Source organism: Myxocyprinus asiaticus, chromosome 34, assembly GCF_019703515.2.
Source record: "Myxocyprinus asiaticus isolate MX2 ecotype Aquarium Trade chromosome 34, UBuf_Myxa_2, whole genome shotgun sequence".
Taxonomy (NCBI): Eukaryota; Metazoa; Chordata; class Actinopteri; order Cypriniformes; family Catostomidae; genus Myxocyprinus; species Myxocyprinus asiaticus.
The window spans coordinates 39436419-39457389 of record NC_059377.1 but is presented as its reverse complement, the minus strand read 5'-3'; the positions used below and the strand labels follow the sequence as shown (position 1 = coordinate 39457389).

General features: G+C 40.6%; 1 protein-coding gene across 3 annotated transcripts in view; it reads left to right on the top strand.

The window, feature by feature from the left end:
* LOC127425128 (trafficking protein particle complex subunit 9-like) overlaps nt 1-20971 on the top strand; it is a 290373-nt gene that overhangs the window by 176419 nt on the left and 92983 nt on the right. For all 3 annotated transcript variants that reach the window (XM_051670795.1, XM_051670794.1, XM_051670793.1), the window contains one exon: nt 13403-13556. In XM_051670795.1, the coding sequence (XP_051526755.1) occupies nt 13403-13556 (154 nt within the window). The remainder of the gene's footprint in view (nt 1-13402; nt 13557-20971) is intronic.

The window sequence follows — 20971 nt, the reverse complement described above, 5'->3', positions numbered from 1 at the left end:
TGAGACTTAAATAGCAGAGTAGATGAGGAACAGGTGAGCAGGTAATCAGTGCCAGGTACGGGGATTATGGTAAATGGAGTTCAGAGTGTAAAAGTCAATATTCAGGTGATGGAACCCTCAGGTGGTGAGTGGGAGGAACTACATAGGCGGGCTTCGCGAAGCGAGCAGCTCCCGAAGCGAGGAGGCAGGTGACGCCGGGGTCCAAAGAAAGCAGGGCAGATCAGGTAGACGACCAGGGAACCAAGGAAACCAGAGCAGATCAGGCAGACGGCCAGGAATCCAGGGATACCAGAGCAGGTCAGGCGGACAGCCAGGAGACCAGGGATACCAGAGCAGATCAGGCAGATAGTCAGGAGACCCAGAAGACCAGAGCAGATCAGGTGGATGACCAGAAGACCCAGAAGACCAGAGCGGATCAGGCGGCTGGCCAGGAGACTCAGGAGGCCATCTCAGGGTAGGGACTGGATCAGAAGACCTGGTTGACAACCACAGAGCTGAAAAAGGGTCAGGAGGCCTGGGTGGTGACCCCAGATTGGAGACTGGAGCCATGGAGGACTCTGAGGGCAGAGCCGTGGTAGGCGGAGCTGTAGGAGGCTTGAGAGGTGAAGCCATGGAAGGCTGAGCCGTGGCAGGCTCGTGGGGCAAAGTTGTAGAAGGCGGAGCTGTGGCAGACTCGAAGGGTGAAGCCATGGAAGGCGGAGCCGTGGGAGGCTCGAGGAGCAGAGCTGTAGATGGCAGAGCCGTGACAGCCTCGAAGCCATGGGAAGTTCGAGGCTAAGAGTCCAGGATGACTGGGAAATTACCTCAGTGGTTGTGAACATGAACAGAGATTCAGGAGCGACCTCTGTGGTCGTGGGCATGGACTGAGATTCGGGAATGACTTCTGTGGTCGTGGGCGTAAACAGGAGACTCGGATATGACCTCTGTGGTCGTGGGCATGGACTGAGATTTGGGAATGACCTCTGTGGTTGTGGACTGAGACTCAGGAATGACCTCTGTGGTCATGGGCATAGACAGAGACTCAGGAACGACCTCTGTTGTCGTGGGCATAGGCAGAGACTCGGGAACTACCTCTGTGGTCGTGGGCATAGGCAGAGACTCGGGAAAGACCTCTGTGGTCATGGGCATAGGCAGAGGCTTGGGAACGACCTCTGTGGCCGTGAACAATGGTAGAGACTTGGAAATTATCTCTGTGGTTGTGGACATGAGCTGAGACTTGGAAACGACCTCTGTGGTTGTGAACATAGGCTGAGACTCGGAGACAACCTCTGTGGTTGTGAACATGGGTAGAGACTTGGAAACGAAAACCTTTCTTCTCCTCCTCCTCCGGGAGGCCGAAGTTGGCAACGCGGGCTCTGGGACGGACGAGGCTGGCAATGCAGGCTCTGGGACAGATGAGGCTGGCAACGCAGGCTCTGGGACGGATGAGCTGGCAACGCTGGCTCTGGGATGGACGAAGCTTCCAGCTCGTTGGCCGTGGCAGGCGTGGACATTGGCTCATTGGCCGTGGCAGGCGTTGGATCATTGGTCGTGGCAGGTGTTGGCTCATTGGCCGTGGCAGGCAAGGGCACTGACAATTTGTGGGAAAGGACTTTCGTGACCCTATGCACTGATATCAGTGGTGGATAATTCAACTTGGAGACAAGGGTCATGAAGGACCCCAAGGCCGGGGCAAGATTATGACATGGCATGGAACCAACTCAGACTTGACTGGAACATAGTGTGGAGCAGACTCAAACTTGACATGGAGTGGAGTAGGCTGAGGTGTTACTGTGACCTGGTTTGGAGCAGGCTGTGGCATTGCTGAGACATGGCATGGAGCAGGCTGAGGAGTGGCTGTGACATGGCATGGAGCAGGTTGAGGCGTTGCTGTGACATGGCATGGAGCAGGTTGAGGTGTGGCTGTGACATGGCATGGAACGGGCTGAAGCGTGACTGTGATATGGCATGGAGCAGACTCAAGCTTGGCTGTGACATGGCATGGAGCAGGCTTAGATGTAGCTGTGACATGGTGTGGAGCATTACCTTGATGAAGAGAATGCAGTTGATCTCCGGCGTCTTTGCCTCCTACTGGATGTTCAAACGCAGCACGAAATCCTTGGAGGAAGTAACAGAACGAAGGGAATGTTGTTCTGTCGCCATTCCACACCACTGCAATCCAGTCTAATGCCTTACCAGTATGCAGCGAACAAACAAATGAAATGCGGCTCTCATCAGTGGGGTATAGTGTGGGTTGTTGATAAACAAACTGAGAACATTGGAGCAGAAATCCCTTCCATTTAGCTGGTGATCCATTGAATTTCTCAGGAAAGGCAAGGTGTGGGTTAGTGGTGAATGTGCTAGGTGAGTCCGGGTGAGCCACTGGATTAGATGAAGGGGCTGATGGGTTTGGTCTAGGTAAACTGAGGTTTTGCAAAGTCCTAACATGCTCCTCAGTTAACGATGACAGCCGATCAAGCTGATGGTGGTGTACAGCCAATACATCCTCTTGCACTGAGACCTCGGTGGTGAGATGCAGAAAAGCTGCTGGATCGGTTTGTGGTGAAGTCTTCTGTAATGCTGAGTCATCAGAGTTGAGATCCATGCGCAGCTTTAATAATAATGAATGTAGTAATACAGACAGGCAGGGGTTCAATCACCAGCAACAGTAATATCCAAGGTCATACAGAGAGGTGGTCAATAAACAGGCAAGAGGTCAAGGCAGACGGCAGACAATCACAGGTTATATCCAGGTAAACAAGGCAGTAATAGTAGACAGGCAACAATGGGTCAAAAACAGGGTAAACAGTTCAGGATCATACAGAGAAAAGTAATAAACACAGGGAACGCTCAGAAATGTCAGCCAGAGCAAAACAAGACTTCGCAATGATAGCCAGTGAGAGTGAGACTTAAATAGCAGAGTAGATGAAGAACAGGTGAGCAGGTAATCAGTGCCAGGTACGGGGATTATGGTAAATGGAGTTCAGAGTGTAAAAGTCAATATTCAGGTGATGGAGCCCTCAGGTGGTGAGTGGGAGGAACTACAGAGGCGGGATTCGTGACGGTGTTGATGTGGTTGATATGAAGGTAAAATAGTGCCTAAATGATTTGCATGTGCAGAGTAAGATTTGTAAAAGCTTAAATGAAGTTACAAGCGTGATAGAAAAATTTGCATGCGCAGAGTAAGATTTGTGAAAGTGTAAATCAAATTGCATGTGTAAAAATAAATTGCACATGCACAGAACGTTTTGTAAAGGTGTAAATTAAGTTGCAAGCCTAAGAAAAAACATTAGCAATGCTTTGCATAAGTGACATTCATATGTTGTGAGTCTGTAACTTCATATTAACACAAAGTAAATGTGGTCTGTATTTGTGGTCTGACTTTTTCGCACTTAAACTTTTGGCACTGTTTTTGCGCCTAAACATGGCCAAAAACATTGCAAACCTGTAATCAGCGAAGAAAGGGTGTCATGAACAACAAAACAGATTGACCACGTAGAATCAGTCTGTATGTGTAAAATAAACTACTGCGAACGTGTAAATGATTTGTGTTTGTGGCATAAATGTTTTCCTGAAATAATCCGATATACACTGTTCCGTCTTCCCTTTTGTTGCGCTCACACTTTTGGCACAAATTCCTTTTGCAAGCGCGAGGTTTTCCTTGACCAGTTTACTGTAACCTGATTGGTTTAATAACAGACATCTTCATATGTTAAACCTTTTTTTTTTTTTTTTTGAGTGTTATATTGCTTTTATTACACAGTAAAATAGTACGTGTATTTTAATAGTACAGTAAATGGTAAGAATGCAGTTTTTTTTTATTTTATTTAAATTATTCAAATTATTGACAATTTTATTGATGCCATGCAGCAAATCAAATAGACAGAAAATGCAGAATCAAACCACATGAAATCACAATTTCCCCCCGAACATTAACCCCCCCACCTGACACAAACAAGCCCCCCAGTGGTCAAAAGCCAGCCGACAAAGACACACATATAGACAATAAAACAGCAGAAAATATTTAGAAACATAAAAATTAAATAAAAAATAAATAAAAAAACACTAGTCTCTCTCCACTGCCCCTCCCTGAGAGTCTTCCAAAAAGGCTAAATAGCTGCCCCATTTCCTGATGTACAAATCCAGGTTGCCTAGCCTTCTACATGCCATCTCCTCAAATGCTGCTACCCTGCCCATCTCGGTAGACCACTCATGAAATGAGGGTGCATCAGTTGATTTCCATCCCCTGAGAATTACCTGTCTGCCAATCATCACGCTGGTTAGGACCCAGCTTTTTATATATTTATCACCTATATTCAGGACCTCCCCATCACCCAAAATACACAGTCTAGGGCAAAACGAAAATTGAGTGTCCACTACATCACACACAAAGCTCTGAACCCTCAACCAAAACTCCTAGATCCCAACACATCCCCAAAAAACATGGGTTGTGTCCACGTCTTCTAATTGGCATCGCCAGCAGGTGGGAGTGTCTTTAAGACCAAGCCTATACAGTCTAGATGGGGTCCAATAAAATCGATGCAAAATCTTATATTGCATCAGACACACCCTTGCATCTCTAGATGTAGACTTGACTTTTTTTAGGATCCTAGCCCACACCCCCTCCCCCAGTGTCAAGTTTAGATCTTTCTCCCATAATCTTTTGAGAGAATTCAAAGTTCTGTCCCCCAGACTCTGAATTAGCAGGGAGTAATACACTGATGCCTCATGACCCTTCCCAAAAGCAGCAATCACCACTCCCAGAGTATCTGCCGCTTTAGTTAGGGGGGTGCGTGCCACTCCCAAAAACAGTGCAGAGTAGGTGGCGAAGCTGTCAATACTTATAAAACTGAGATCTGGGAATGCCAAAATGTTGAACCAAATTTTCAAAAGGTCTCAATACTCCACTCTCATATAGGTCACCGAGTGCTTTAACCCCCCTCACAATCCAATCTAACCAACAAAAAAAGGGACTTATTAATACATAGTTTAGGGTTCAGCCATATGCTCCAGGCTACGTTTAAATAAATATCTGAATTAAATACTCCGGACAATTTTGTCCATATCGAGTGCAAATGCAAAATAACGGGGTGCGACTTAACCTCTCCGGCAGATTGATCGAAAGGCTTTGCAGTGGCGAGATAGAGGCAAGAACTTCCTTTTCAATACAAAACCAGGGAGGGGCTCTCTCAGGTGGAAGTGACCAATGAGCCAAATGTCCAAGACCAAATGCATAATAATAAAACAAAATCTTGGGTAGGCCTAACCCACCATTGTCAATCGGCCTATGTAACTTATTGAAATTTAACCTGGGACACTTACCATTTCACTATGCTATCAAATTGCTTGAAATAAGAGAGGGGGACATCTACAGGGAGAGACTGTAGCAGGTAGTTGAATTTTGGAATACAATTCATTTTAATAACATTAACCTTCCCAATCATAGATAAATGTAATGAAGCCCACCTGTCCACATCATTTGAAAACCTCTTTATTAAGGGATCAAAATGAACTCTGACTAAATCAGACAAATTTGCTGAGAATAAAATTCCCAAATATTTAATTCCCTGTTTGGGCCACTGGACTGCGCCTGGCTGAAAAGCCGTTACTGGACAATACGCTGTCGAAGCCAAAGCTTCGGATTTAGACCAATTGACTTTGTATCCTGAGAACTTGAGAATAATTCTGTGGAGGCAAGGCATAGATCTAAAATATAATCTGCATAAAGCAGAAGCTTATGCACCACACCTCCCGCAATGACCCCTTGAAAATCATCGGCTGCTAATGGTTCCAGGGCAAGACAGAACAATAAGGGGGAAAGAGGGCAACCCTGCCGGGTGCCCCTATCCAGAGTAAAAAAATCTGAAATTAGTTCATTTGTTTGTACCGCTGCTACAAGGTGTCTATAAAGTAGCTTACTCCCGAACCCATACATTTCCAAAATCTTAAAAAGATAATCCCGGATTGAGGCGAATCACTACGCGACCACGAGGACTTAAAAGCACACTGGGAACTGGGTATTCCAAATTGGGTGAAAAAGGGTAAAAATCAAAAAAAAAATAAAAAAAAGAGAATCCCATTCTACCATATCAAACGCATTTCAGCATCAAGTGAGATGGCAGCGACAGGAGTCTGATCATTCGCTACTGACTGCATGATATTGATGAGACGCCTAATGTTATCAGAAGAGCTACGGCCTCGAATAAACCCCACCTGATCTATATGTATAAGTGATGTCATAACTTTACTTAATCGATTAGCCAGAATTTTTGACAACATTTTTACGTCTAACTGAATCAGGGAAATTGGACGGTAACTTTTACACTCGCTTGGATCTTTGTCCTTTTTAAGAATCAGACTGATCCAGGCTTGTGTCATGGTTGGCGTAAGCTTTCCATTCTTTAATGATTCCTTATAAATTTCTAACAAAAGTGGAGCCAGTTCTGTAGCATAAGTTTTGAAAAACTCAGCGGCAAAGCCATCAGGCCCTGGAGCCTTGCCTGTAGGCAGGGCCTTAATTACCTCATCAAGCTCCTCCAAGGTTATTTCAGAATCAAGAGAACTCCTTTGCTCAGTCGTCAGTTTTGGAAGATCTAATGGTTCCACAAAGTTCTTAATATCCTCATCAGTAGACGAAGATGTGGACCTATAAAGATCAAAGTAGAATTCTTTAAAAGCATTAATATTATCAGTGGCTGAGGTAAATATTTCACCACCAGCAGATTTCACTGAGGGAATGGCAGAAAAAGACTCTTTCTGCTTTATATATCTAGCCAAAAGTTTTCCTGCTTTGTCCCCCAACTCAAAGTATGACTGTCTTGCCCTGAATAACCAAAACTCCACTTTCCGCTACAAAATAGTATTATATCTATATTTAAATCGGGTCAATTCTCTGAGGCCATCAGATGACATACGGCACTTCAGGTCTGCCTTGGCACTTTTAATATTTCCTTCCAACTCCACAAGTTCTTGTGCTTTGGATTTTTTGGTGAATGAGGCATACTGTATGATCCGACCCCTAAGAACCACCTTAAGTGCCTCCCGAGCCACGCCCACAGAGAATACTGAGGACCAGTTGGTCTCCATATAAACATTGATTTCAGTCTTTAACATTTGTTGGAAATCAGGATTTTGCAAAAGGGACACATTAAGGTGCCAACTATATGATTTCTTTTTCTCTGTATATGGCAACACCTCTAAACTCACCAGGGCATGATCTGAGACTAAGATATTTCCAATTGAGCAATCAGCAACAGATGAAATCAGAGATTTGGATATCAAAACAAATCTATTCCAGAATAAATCTTATGGAATGATGAAAAAATGTATAGTCCCTACCAGATGGGTTCAGAAGTCTCCAAATATCTGTAAGACCAAGATTTTTACACATTCTGTGAATCGTCAATGTTGCTCTAGGGGGCTTACACACTTTTGCTTCACTATGATCAAGGACTGAGTCCATCAAAATATTAAAATCTCCTCCCCATATTATATCATGAGGGGTGCCAGTGGTTTGCAGCATCCCTTCAAGATCTATAAAAAAGCCCTGCTTTTTTCAGCGTTAGGTGCGTAAATATTAGCCAAAATCAACCTTTGCCCCTGAATTTCAGCTAAAACAATAATGACTCTCCCTAATTTATCTTTAGTCTGTTTGAGACATTTGAATTGTAGATGTTTATTTATCAATATAATGACTCCCTTGCTGTTACTTGAGCCAGCACTAAAGAAAATATGTCCACCCCATATCTTCCCAAATTTTTCAGCTTCCTTTGGGGAGAGATGTGTTTCTTGAAGAAACACTATATCATATTTCCTTTGTTTAAGAAAAGTAATAACCTTCCTTCTTTTTATGGGGTTCCCCAACCAATTTACATTCCATGTGGAGAGAGACAATCCACTCATATTAACATTTGACATTTTGATATAGTATAAAAAATAAATTGTCAAAAACAAAATTATACAGACCACATTCCCCATTAGTGAAACAATCAAACCCTGAACTTCCCCCCGAACAAAACAAACAGAAAAAAGAAAAGCATGCACATTAACCCCCCGCATGAAAGCGCCAACCAGCGACAATCCCTCTAAACTCGAAAGGTCCATGAACGCCCATGAGCCCCCACGACAACTTTGCCGTCAGATTGCTCAATTTTGCCTCACAAATTTGTGAGGCAAAATTACATAACAGAAAATACTTTGTAAAATAAACCCCAGCCAGTAGGAAGAATGAACACAAAGAATGTGTAGATTCATTCACAGAACTGTCTCAAAGGTGTGATCTTCCACAAAACAAATTCCAGCTGATATAAAACCGTTCAGATTCCTCGGACAGACAAACGAATGTTCACTGAGCCAGCTGTTATGAGTTCAGCGGATGACGTAATCATTCCAATGTCCCGTAAAAATACTCAACAAAACAAACTCTAGCCAGCAGAAGGAATAAGCACGAAGAACGAAACAGATTAATCCACAGCTGTTCCAAAGGACTGTTATTCAATAGAACAAGCTCCAGCTGTTAGGTGGAACCAATACAAAAAGAAACAAAACTGGCATCCCAGTTCCCTGGATGGTCGAGTCAATTCACTCGGAGGCCGCATTAAAAGTATATACCATGATGTACTCAATCTGTCAACTTTATAAAATACATCCTTTGTGTGAGCATGTAGATATTTTGCGGTCATCCATAGTGTCCACTCTCAAACTGGCCGGGGACTTCAATGCAAAGGTAATCTTCCGTCAATACAAAAGTTTCTTTAAGGAAAAGTGTTATTCACAAAACAAACTCCAGCCGCTCAGCAGAGCCAATGCAAAAAGCAAAAAGAAACCAAAATGATGCCTAGCTTCCTCAAAAGCCAGAGTAAGTACAGCGAGTCAACCCACTCACAAGAGAAACACATAATGGTTTACTCACCCATTGATTCTATAAAATACATTGCCTGATTGAGACATGTAAATACTTTGCGACCATCCTTTGTTTCTATTCTCAGTTTGGCCAGAAACATCAGAGCAAAAGTGATCTTCCGCTGATGTAAGAGTTTCTTACATTCCTTGAACCGATCGCGTTTCTCTCGTCAAACTCACAAAGTCCAGGAACAAGAATATATTATGGTACTCCAAAGAAAGGTTCCCTTTGCTCCTCGCCTGGCGCAACACAAGATCTTTATCGGATGATATCAGAAATTTGGCCAGGATTGATTGGGGCCTTTCTCCCTCTGCAAATCTGTGAGCTGGGACACTGTAAGCTCGCTCGATTTCCAGTTTATGGCCTGTCATGTCGAGCAGACTCGGGAAAAGCTCGTCTAGGAATTTCACCATGTCTCTGCCCTCCTCATGCTCAGGAATTCCAACAATTCGAACAGTTATTCCTACGGCTTCTATTCTTAAGGTCTTCAAGCTTTTCAAGGAGATGTTCCAAATCAACTTGATTAACGGTTAATTCCCTCTCTGAAGATTCCAGACAATTGATTCGTCTCTCAACATCAGTCACTCTTGTAACTAACTCAGAGAATTTTATTTCCATCGCCATAATTGATCAACGTATTACAGCGAGATCCTCCAAGTCAGCAAGAACCTTCGTCAGCATCACCGACATGTTGGACAATTGACGCTGGATCTCCTCTCCCGCCGCGCCATCCAAATCGAGTCCCCGGTCTGTAGGCCTGTCGGGGCTTTCATCCTGAACACGTAAGTGTTTTTAATGTCTCCAGAGCCCGAGGATTTTGACTTCTTTGCCATGTTTTGCCTCAAAGAGCAAATGTGTAACTGGGTGTATCAAATTTCACCAGATTATAACATGAAAATAATTACAAAAATTAGCAAAGTGCGCAGAGCTCGTCGCTCGCACATCTGCGTCTTGCATGGCGTCATGTGACCTCCTTTCATATGTTAAACTTAAATATTAATAAATCAGTAAAGTTGAGCCGACACCGTTTATTGATATAAATATAAATCTCAATTTGGTGTTCAAATGTTTCTTCTCGGTGCTGTTCATTATTTTAATTATATTTTATTTTATTTATCATTGGCAAGCCATTTTGAAGAGGATCTCGTAAAAGATTACTTTAAATAGTCTGTTTTGATGAACAGTCAGTTTTGATGATCAATTCAAGCTCTAAAATAAATATTTCACAAAATACATTTTATAACTTTAGCTCTACCTCTGCTACTTTTGGTCATGAAATATTGTTGGTCACTGGAGAAGTACATCAATCAGCTCAGTTATTGAGAGTCTGACTGGGTGGTCAAATGGTAATATATTCGCCCCTTGTATAAGAAGTCCTGGGTTCTCATCCACTCAGATGCAGCTTTATATTTTAATAAACAAAGATTGCATCCGCACTTCAGTGGATGTATATCTTGAGTGTGGACACATTTGTTTGCATTTTTCTTTACGATTCGATTGGAAAGGAGCTCAGGCTGCGGAACACAAACAAAATCTCCACAAGATTTGTTTTACATTTTCCAGTTCTAAAAGAGATGAATGTTTTAAACAGCAGCTAGTTTTTTCAACACAAACACTTTTTAATTCATGAATTACTATTTATACCAATTAAGTCACAATAACAGAATCTAAGATTTAAAGCAATATATGCCTTAACATGAACTTTTTTCAAAATATTATTCTTGTATCCAAGAAACATGGGGTGCAATATGAGATTTCAAGAAGACAACAGGATTTCTTAATAATAATAATAATAAGGCAGAGGCTATTTGCACTAAGTGCAAATAGTGTTAGACAGATACTATTTGCAGGGTTGGGACTTGTCACTTGTTTTGACTATAAAAACTCTGCCAGTACAGTAAGACAAAATACACATGTTAAAAATACATTCTCTGAAAAACCGAAATATCTCATGCAGTGTTGTTTCTAAAACTAGATCAATCAAATTGGATTTTTAGATATTTTTACAGGAAAACAATACAAAAATTATGATCAAGAATATGATTTTTGCCCTAAAAAGAAATTATGATCCAACGTGAATTTTCTTGATAAAAAGATATGATCGTGTCTGGTAACGTGCATGTAAAATGACTAGAAATAGCATTTTATCTTAGCGTAAAGCTGACGATTTACACAAGGTTTATTTCTATTTCTACTGCTCCAAACTTACTTCAAACGTACTTCTCTGTCTGCTCGTATGAATGTAACACATCATAAGAAAGTGTTTCACCGCTGTTCAAATGCACTTTGGACCGCATCATTTATATGTATAAATGTTTTCCATCTGAAGGGACTAAATATTAAATGAAACAAATGACAATAAAATGCAAAGTAATCTCTTCAGTAATCAAAATACTTTTTGAATGTAACTGTATTCTAATTATCAATCATTTAAATTGTAACTGTAGTGGAATACAGTCACTAATATTTTGTATTTTAAATACGTAATCCCGTTACATTTATTCCGTTATTCCCCAACCCTGAATATTTGCAGCCCTAATTAAATACTAACAGGGCATCACTGCAGTGTGTTTATTTAGAGTCTCACAGACAGGGGGGCCTGGGTAGCTCAGTGGTAAAAGACGCTGGCTACCACCCCTGGAGTTCACTAGTTCGAATCCCAGGGTGTGCTGAGTGACTCCAGCTGGGTCTCCAAAGCAACCAAATTGGCCCGGTTGCTAGGGAGGGTAGAGTCACACGGGGTAACCTCCTTGTGATCGCTATAATATGGTTCACTCTCGGTGGGGCGCGTGGTGAGTTGTGCGTGGATGCCGCAGTGGATGGCGTGAAGCCTCCACACACGCTATATCTCCGTGGTAACACACTCAACAATAAGATAAGATGCGCGGGTTGATGGTCTCAGACACAGAGGCAGCTGAGATTCGTGCCACCTGGATTGAGGCGAGTCACTACACCATCACAAGGACTTAGAACACATTGGGAATTGGGCATTCCAAATTGGGAGAGTCCCACTACACCAACCTATCACTGCAAGGAAATCAACCTTTATATTAAGTTTATGTATTATTATAAGTATTATTAAAGAATAATATTAAGAGTGGAGAAAGGAAAACGGATGGGGAAAACTCGGATTAGATCATCCGCATAGAAAAAGCACATTCACACCATTTTATAACACTAAGCCATTGCAGAGACACTAAAGAAGCAGTTTGTCTGTAATTTCTTTGTTTCCACCAGACTATTTCAGTGCAAATAGCCACACTGTGGCAGACATTTACACCTAGTGCAGACAGTCACTCTATGATAATGATGATAATAATAATAACAATGTTAAATTATTGATATTATTAAAGTTTCTAATGCTTTCCATCATTAATACGCTGAGATGCAAGCAAAAAAGCACAAGTGAAAGCATCTTAACAGAATGCGCTTGTGCGAGAGGTTAACGAGAGAGGGATCCCTTCTAGATGACCGTTCCCAGGAAGCTTGCAAAATGGAGTTTGCCATCTTTGCTCATGGGCGCTCAGTTCCGGGATCGGGTGTCATGTGACTTGTCACTCGTCAATGGGGATAGATAGGGAAAAATAAAAATCAATTTCACGCTTTTAAGAGCCATTCAATAACAATCCGTCACCAGATGAAGATGTACTCTAATGTAATTAAGTAATTGAGATTGAAATGGTTCTTGAAAAAAAAAATATTTCATCATAAAACATGGCTACTTTTGAATGGCTGTCCGTGGAAAAACATGCTTTTTGCCATCGGGTGATGTAGTTCCAGCATCTACCAGCAGGGGCTAATAGGGACCTTCCCCTGAGCCATGTGAAGAAGCTGTCTGTCACGTTATTAAACCAATCAGGTTAGAGTAGACTGGTCAATGAAAACCTCATTTGATTGGTTACCAGAAACAGGTAGACCTGCCTTCCCCTTTGCGGTTGCAAAACTATTTTCTGTGAGAAATTTATGCCAAAAGTGTGAGCACAACGAAAGGGAAGACGGAACAGTGTATATCGGATTAGTTCTGAAAAATATTTTCGCCACAAACTCAAATCATTTACACATTTGCAGTAGTTTATTTCACACATACAGACTGATTCTTCATGGTCAATCTGTTTTGCTGTTCATGACACACTTTTGTTGCTTGCATATCGCTGTTTACAATGTTTTTGACCATGTTTAGGCACAAAAACAGTGCCAAAAGTGTTAGTGCGGGAAAAAAAGGAAGTTCGAAGAATACAAATCCAATTTACTTTGTGTTAATATGAAGTTACGGATTCACAACACATGAATTACACTTATGCAAAGCATTAATGTATTGCTAATCATTTTTTCTTATGCTTGCAACTTAATTTACACCTTTACACGATCTGAGCGCATGGAAAAAATGCGCTTGCAATTTGATTTATGCATTCAAAAATCTTACTCTGCGCATGCAAATCATTTAGGCACTATTTTCCCTTCATAAGTTGATATCTCACAAACTTCACTTGACCTTTGTTTATTTGTGATTTTGTGTTGCAGGATGGCTATTCAGGTGGATAAGTTTGACTTTGACAGCATGCCTGTGACGGATCATGATGCATTGTGGCTGGCCACTGTTCGCCAACAGGAAGAGAAGAGACAACAGGTGCAGGGAGGATTCATCAACAGCACACTGGACATCCACTGGACCATCATATCCTTTACTCTAGCCAACTTTGCAAATTATTTTGCTTTACTCTACATCTCCACTGTTGAACACTTCCGAGGTTGGCTTATTAGTTATCTCAATTTGATTCTCTGTATGATAAAATAGTAAGCCACAAGAGACTTTGTGTTGCAGTGTTTTTACAATCGTTAAGGAGTGTTGTAAGACCCTACATGAAGTGGAGTGCCTGAAATTACTGTAAAGCACGGCTTCTTGTGGCTTATTGCTTTATTATAAAATTGAGTAAAAACACAGAGCCTTAAATGAATATTCCGGGTTCAATATAAAATAAGCTTAGTTGACAGCATTTGTGGCGTAATGTTGATTACCACAAAAAATTATTTTTCACTTATTTTCTTTAAAAAAATAAAAAATAACAAAAAGAAGCAAAAATCGAGATTACAGTGAAGCATTTACAGCGGAAGTGAATGTGAAGCTTATAATTTTTTAAAAGCACTTACAATAATTATCCTGTTAAAACTCATGTATCCACAGTTTTCCTGAGCAACCACTGGGTGGTGCAATGATGATTCTAACTGGCTGTTTTCTGTTTCTGGTCTCGAGACGCAATGTAAAACTAACCGAAACGAGCGATCCAGATGGAGAACAACAACCATTTAAGTGTTATTTGGAGTAAAAATTAATTTCACGCTCAACTTGTGCAGTTGTTGTCTGTCATAACTCAAAGTAGTTAATGACATCATCGTAACTAGCATCGGACCATCGCTTCATGTTATCTACATACTCCGTTGAGTTATTGTAAAAAAAACAACAGCAAAAAAAAAAAAAAACGCTGTCATCTCGTCTTGTATCGGCACTATAGAGCCACATTTTTGACAATTTCTACAAATGTAATACTTTACCTGCTAAAAATATACACAGGTGCGGTTAAAAACACTGGAGACCGGAAATAGAAAACAGGCTAACTGTGGAGCACTTCCGCATTCAGGAAAAAGGTGGATTATTTGAGCTATTAATTTGGTTAAATCGCCATTTTTACAGTGGTTTTAGGGTTTATGGTTTGTTGACATTCCATCATCATGCCAACAAAGTAGTAAAATGAACTGTAACTTTACACAGAAAAGGTTAGTAAGTGATTTTATCACACTAATATCATGTTTGCATGCATACTGTTTACATTTTGTGGCAATACTTTTGAAACAGTGAGTATTTTAACTTTTACAGATTGGCCCCATTTACTTCCATTGTAAGTGCCTCACTGTAAACCAGATTTTTGCTTTTTTTAAAGAAAAGGAGGGACAAGCCAAATTAATTTTTTGGGTAATCAATATTATGCCACAAATGCTGTTTATTGAGCATAACTTGTATTGAACCCGGAATATTCCTTTAATTGGCATTTGGCCTTTATTATACAGCAGCAATGGCAATATGATACAAAGTTATCAGTGTTTGATAAATAATTGAATGTATTGTTAATAATATTTATAATGACCCATTCTTCCAGAAGGTAACCAGATGTGAGTAATTTTTCTATCCTCACTATTAGCGAAAATGCTGCATGATGGGGAAAAAGGTGTAGCGCATCAAAAAGTTTACCGATATAGCTGATGGAAACGCAAATTATTGCTAAAATTTCACAAGTGTCGACATAATATGTTTCCATTTAACTCTAGCGCATAAACTCTATGTTGATACTTCAAATGTCGTGAAAAACTTCTTTTTGTTCTTTTTGAAAAAATAGGCAGTAATGCAAAAATGTAGTGTCACATGACAGAATTTACCCCAATTGTTAGCCGGTATTAATCATGATGACAAGGTATATATCCATAAAAGCTAATTTATTGTACGTGAAGCATTACTCTCACTGTTATGGATTGGTCTTAACAGTATAATTGCACAGATCCAATGCTGCAAACACATCTGGGTCATGACACTTCCAGGAGTGCCAACGCAAATATCTCGTATCATGCACCTGTCATCAAAAAGTGCATGGAGAACAAATTAATGGCCGATTAATTTAATTGCGGTAGCCATACGTTTATTTATTAAAGTTGCTTTTCCACACCATTCAAATTAATAGACGGCAGTCATGGATTTAGCCCACAATACAAAACACATCTAGTTTCTGTGCACAAAGTCACTTTAAATGAAAAATAAATACACAATAGTAGGAGGAAAGCATCAGTGTGCTTTTTTGGAACACTAACAGCCCAATTCTATAAAAATGATTGGTTAGCTTAATTTTGAAAAATTGCCAGCAAAATTCCCTGTATTAAATAAATTACCAAACAAATAAAGCATTCAATTAATAAAATTAATTACCAAATGAAAAAATATTATTGTTAGGACTATATACTTGCCTTTTCTTTACACAAACTTAAATTAGCCTTACCATGTAGATGAAAAAAGTCGGCTGAATGACGTTCTCAGAATGTTCTACACATATTTCAAGACTATAAACTATTGGAACTGTTTGTCCAATGTTGAGTTCACTTTCAGAAAACCAGCTTTTGAACCTTTTAAAACTTTTAAATATTTTAAATCTAACCCTCTTTACCTCGGATCATCTGGGAGGCAAATCTGGGTGGCAAAAGGTACACAATTAGCGATAAACACACATTTCTGTATGGAAACGGCTTAAGGGCAGATTTCTTTTGCGATAAACCAAAACTTATGCGACAAAGTGTTTTTTTAAGCAGTAAGTGATAAAAGGCCATTTGAATGGAAAAGGGCAGATGATGGCAAAATTTGCCAAATTTTTTTTACCCCTTTTCACTTTATCGATAACAAAATAGCGCAAAAAGTGGATGGAAACTACTGTAGCAGCTTGGTAGTCACAGGTGTTTATGTTGTTGCTATTTTACAACGGCTTTGAACACGGCTCATCCAATCCAATTTTAGAGTCTTTACTGTCGGTTTTATAAATCTACTGAAGTTGATGGTATGGTTTTGGTTTTCTGAATTGCTGGAGATTTGGGTTTGAGGAAGAGTGAACTAGGTGATGTTTGCAACGTATGAATGTAATACTGTGTGTGTGTATGTGTGTGTGTGTGTGTGTGCATATGTGTGTGTGTCCCAGCTGTGAGGCTGTCCGTCAGACAGCTGTCTCTAACAGCTGGATCTACTGGAACAGACACTATTACATCAAGTCTGATACAGTGACATATGGTTCAGACTTATTTTGTGTGTGTGAGAACATGAGCCTGCGGTAGTGTGCATTAAAAAAAAAAAAGGATTTTTGCTGCTTGTTAAGTTTACTTAATTAAAATGAACTAAAGTAAAACAATTCTAGAACATTTTGTCACAACCTGACTACATTAATACTTTTTGTGGTGTTAATGTAGCATTGATGAAACTGAGCAGGGGATTTTCATTTCCCAGTATGCTTTGCATGGGACTGGAAAGGGAGAACAAGTGCATTAAAATATTAGGAGATTTGTTTATTTTTAATGTTCCGCTAAATTGGTTTTTAAAAAGAGTGTCTTTTATGCTGGAGTTTTTGGGGGTTACCATTGTGGTGAAGAATGTTGCTTGTGCTTAGCTTGAGGATGGACGTTCACTTTCAAGTGATGCTTGATTTGTGTGATTCTTAGCTCCATAAGCAGTTGCTGTTAAATTGACAATGCAACAGTCACGGTCCTTACACATGCTCACCTGGGATCTACTAATGATTACTCAAATAAATGAAGTTGGACCAACATAAGAAAATGATTTGAATAAAAACTTAGTAGATTGAGTTTGACGGACCTATTGAAGTTGAGTTAAAACTACCATAGTACGTTGATTTGACCTAATCTAACTAATTTATGTTGGCTCAGTGAAACTGAAAGAGAAGACTTAATCTGAATGAATAACATTAAATTGCTTGTAAAAACTTTCTCAAATTAAATTAAGGAAGGGTAATGACTTCATTTTTTGAGTGTGTATGTTCTGGCCTCTGTGATGTAATCACGACCATGTATATGTGTTTGTTAACCTTGTTATAGGTTTATTTTGATTATAGCCCATTTGGGTGTAACCACAAGGACAGCTAGTCAGTACTCCTGTGCTTGACCTTTAAGCCTCTAGTCCCTTTTTGTCAATTGCTAAGCAGTATCTCGCTCCAATCTTTCAAAATAGCTAAGCTTATACACACTTTCACATCGATATCTTAATTTAACTGCACTGTGAACAGGACTTGAAATGCTGCAAAATCAGTTTTGGCATTATGCTGGCTTAAAAAGTTGTAATGTAGCCAGAAAATGTCCATATTGATCTGTGTTGATTTGTGAAAAATGCTGTAGCATTAACCATTACAGCACGCTTTGACGTAAACTGTGACAGCAGAAAATGTTAACAGCGTGTCAAAGGTTTGTGTTGTGAAAATGGTTGTGATACATATGAAACTGAAAACCATGTATGACATTATTAAAGATTTTGTGTCAAAGTGGCTGTTATAGGTGGGAATCCCTCAGCACCTCGTGATTTGCACAAACATAAACACATTTTCATTCAGTATAAATGCAGCCTCAGTTGCGTGTTATTGTAGTGTAAGGACACCTATATTCCCAAAATGTTCCCAAAATTAATTACCTATTTATGAAAGAATGTTTGAGTATCAGTGCATTATCGTGATGTTAGTTTAAAACTAATATTAATGTATAAGGAAAAGTGTATATTGTAGGTGCGTGGTTCAATTTCTTTAAAGTTTCCCACTGTTCTTAATCACCCCCCCCCCCCACCCCAGTCTTGTTGTATAAGTGTCCGTTTCACCTTTATGCGACTGTCCATGTCTCCTGAAGTACTACCACAACTATCACACACTATTTGTGTTTTCGCCCATGACAGCACATTTCAGAAAGAGCACAGGCTTGCGCCAGATTCATTTACTGCCGTTCATCATCTCCAGTTTATTTGAGGAGAGTGAAACCCTGTGATCAGACATGAACGCTGCTAATCTAAGCAGCACAATCTCTCCTGCCTACTCCCTCATTTTAACAGCATTTAAACGCCCCAGTGATTACCAGCACTTGTTCTGTTCGCGAGACGCTTACCACTGCGGAGGCTGAATGACACTTTCAAAATATTAAACATGTAACATAATAAAGAGATAAAGTCCTAAGCATTGATGTGTGCGTGCGTGCGTGCGTGCATGCGTGCGTGCGTGCATGCATGCATGCGTGTGTGTGTACAGATACATGAAATCAGCATGACTGATCAGTTGTATAGAAGCATGAAGGGAGAGAGGCAGACAGAGACAGTAACAGATAACTGGAACAGATAAGTGTTGTGTTAATTGCTGCCCTATGGGAGAGTGTTTACAAATTTATAGTGACCGCTGATGAGATGCTGTATGCCATCATGGCAGTCAACCAACCATACACAAACACAAACAGGTAGTTGACATGAGCCACTTTCACCCATGAAAACATGTTTAGGATGGATTACACAAAACCACTTCTAAAATCTGATCAGAATCTAAAATTACTAGGTGTCACACACATACCGACTATGTACTCTAAATGGCTTCTGGCAAAAACTGGGCATCACACACTAAATGACTGAGGATCACTCCGGCTGTCAAGTTGGTCCGATTACATACTCCCATAGAAACACATGCCCCCATTCTAAGAGACGCATGACAAATGTAAACAAATATCAGAATCAGAATCAGAATGAGCTTTATTGCCAAGTATGCTTACACATACAAGGAATTTGTCTTGGTGACAGGAGCTTCCAGTGTACAACAATACAAAAACAAATCAAAAACAGCAGCAAGACATAGATAATAATAAAAATTAAAAAAAATTGTTATACACATACGTACATGCACACACATACATATATACACACATACCTAGTGCAATCTAATACAAATCTGTTATCTGTTATGTAGAGTGCAAATGTTTTTTTGTTTTTGTTTTTTTTTTTTCAGAGGAATGTAATGGCAGAAGAGGTTGGATGTGTTGGATAAATATAAAAAAGACTAAACTGTGTATTTGCACATAGTTATTGCTCAATGGGGCAATTTAACTGTTCATGATATGGATAGCCTGAGGGAAAAAACTGTTCCTGTGCCTGACGGTTCCGGTGCTCAGAGCTCTGAAGCGTCGGCCAGAAGGCAACAGTTCAAAAAGGTAGTGGGCAGGGTGAGTGGGGTCCAGAATGATTTTTCCAGCCTTTTTCCTCACTCTGGAAGTGTATAGTTATTGAAGGGGGGGCAGGGGGCAACCAATAATCCTCTCAGCAGTCCGAATTGTCCTTTGTATTCTTCTGATGTCTGATTTCGTAATGTAATTTATTCTGGAGTATAGCTGGGATGATGGTGTTGAAAGCTGAACTGAAGTCCACAAAAAGGATCCTTGCATATGTCCCTGGTCTGTCCAGATGTTGCAGGATATAATGCAATCCCATGTTGACTGCATCATCCACAGACCTGTTTGCTCGATAAGCAAATTGAAGGGGATCTAGAAAGGGTCCAGTAATGTTCTTCAGGTGGGCCAACACCAGTCTCTCAAATGATTTCATGACCACAGACGTCAGGGCGACAGGTCTGTAGTCATTAAGTCCTGTGATATTTGGTTTCTTTGGGACAGGAATAATGATTGAGCATTTGAAGCAGCATGGGACTTTACACTGCTCCAGTGATCTATTGAAGATCTGTGTGAAGATGGGGGCCAGCTAGTTAGCACAGGATCGAAGACACGCTGGTGAGGCGCCATCTGGGCCTGAAGCTTTCCTCGTCTTTTGTTTCCGAAAGATGTGGCTCACATCATCTTCACAGATCTTAAGTGCAGGTTGAGTAGCAGGAGGGGGGAGGAGGGGGGTTGCAGGAGGTGTTGGTGTTTGTGTGAAGTGAAGGTCAGAGTGGGTGTGGGGTGTGAGATTGGGCCTTTCAAATCTGCAGTAGAACACATTCAGGTCATCAGCCAGTTGTTGGTTCCCTACAGGGTTGGGGTAGGAGTCCTGTAATTTGTGAATTGTTTCATGCCACTCCACACTAATGCAGGGTCGTTAGCTGAAAACTTGTTTTTCAGCTTCTCAGAGTATCTTATTTTAGCCACTCTGATTTCCTTGTTCAGTGTGTTCCTGGCCTGATTGTACAAGACTTTATTCCCACCCCTGTACGCATCCTCTTTGGCCTGACGAAGCTGCCTGAGCTCTGCTGTAAACCACGGTTTGTCGTTGTTGAACTTTAAATAAGTCCTAGTAGGAATGCACATATCCTCACAGAAACTGATATATGATGTAATAGTATCTGTGAGCTTGTCCAGGTCTGTGGCTGCAGCCTCAAAAACACTCCAATCTGTGCAGTCGAAGCAGGCTTGCAGTTCCTGCTCTGCTTCATTGGTCCATCTCTTTACAGTCCTTACTACTGGCTTGGTTGATTTTAATTTTTGCCTGTAGGTTGGAAGAAGATGAACCAGACAGTGATCAGAGAGTCCCAAAGCTGCTCAGAGGGA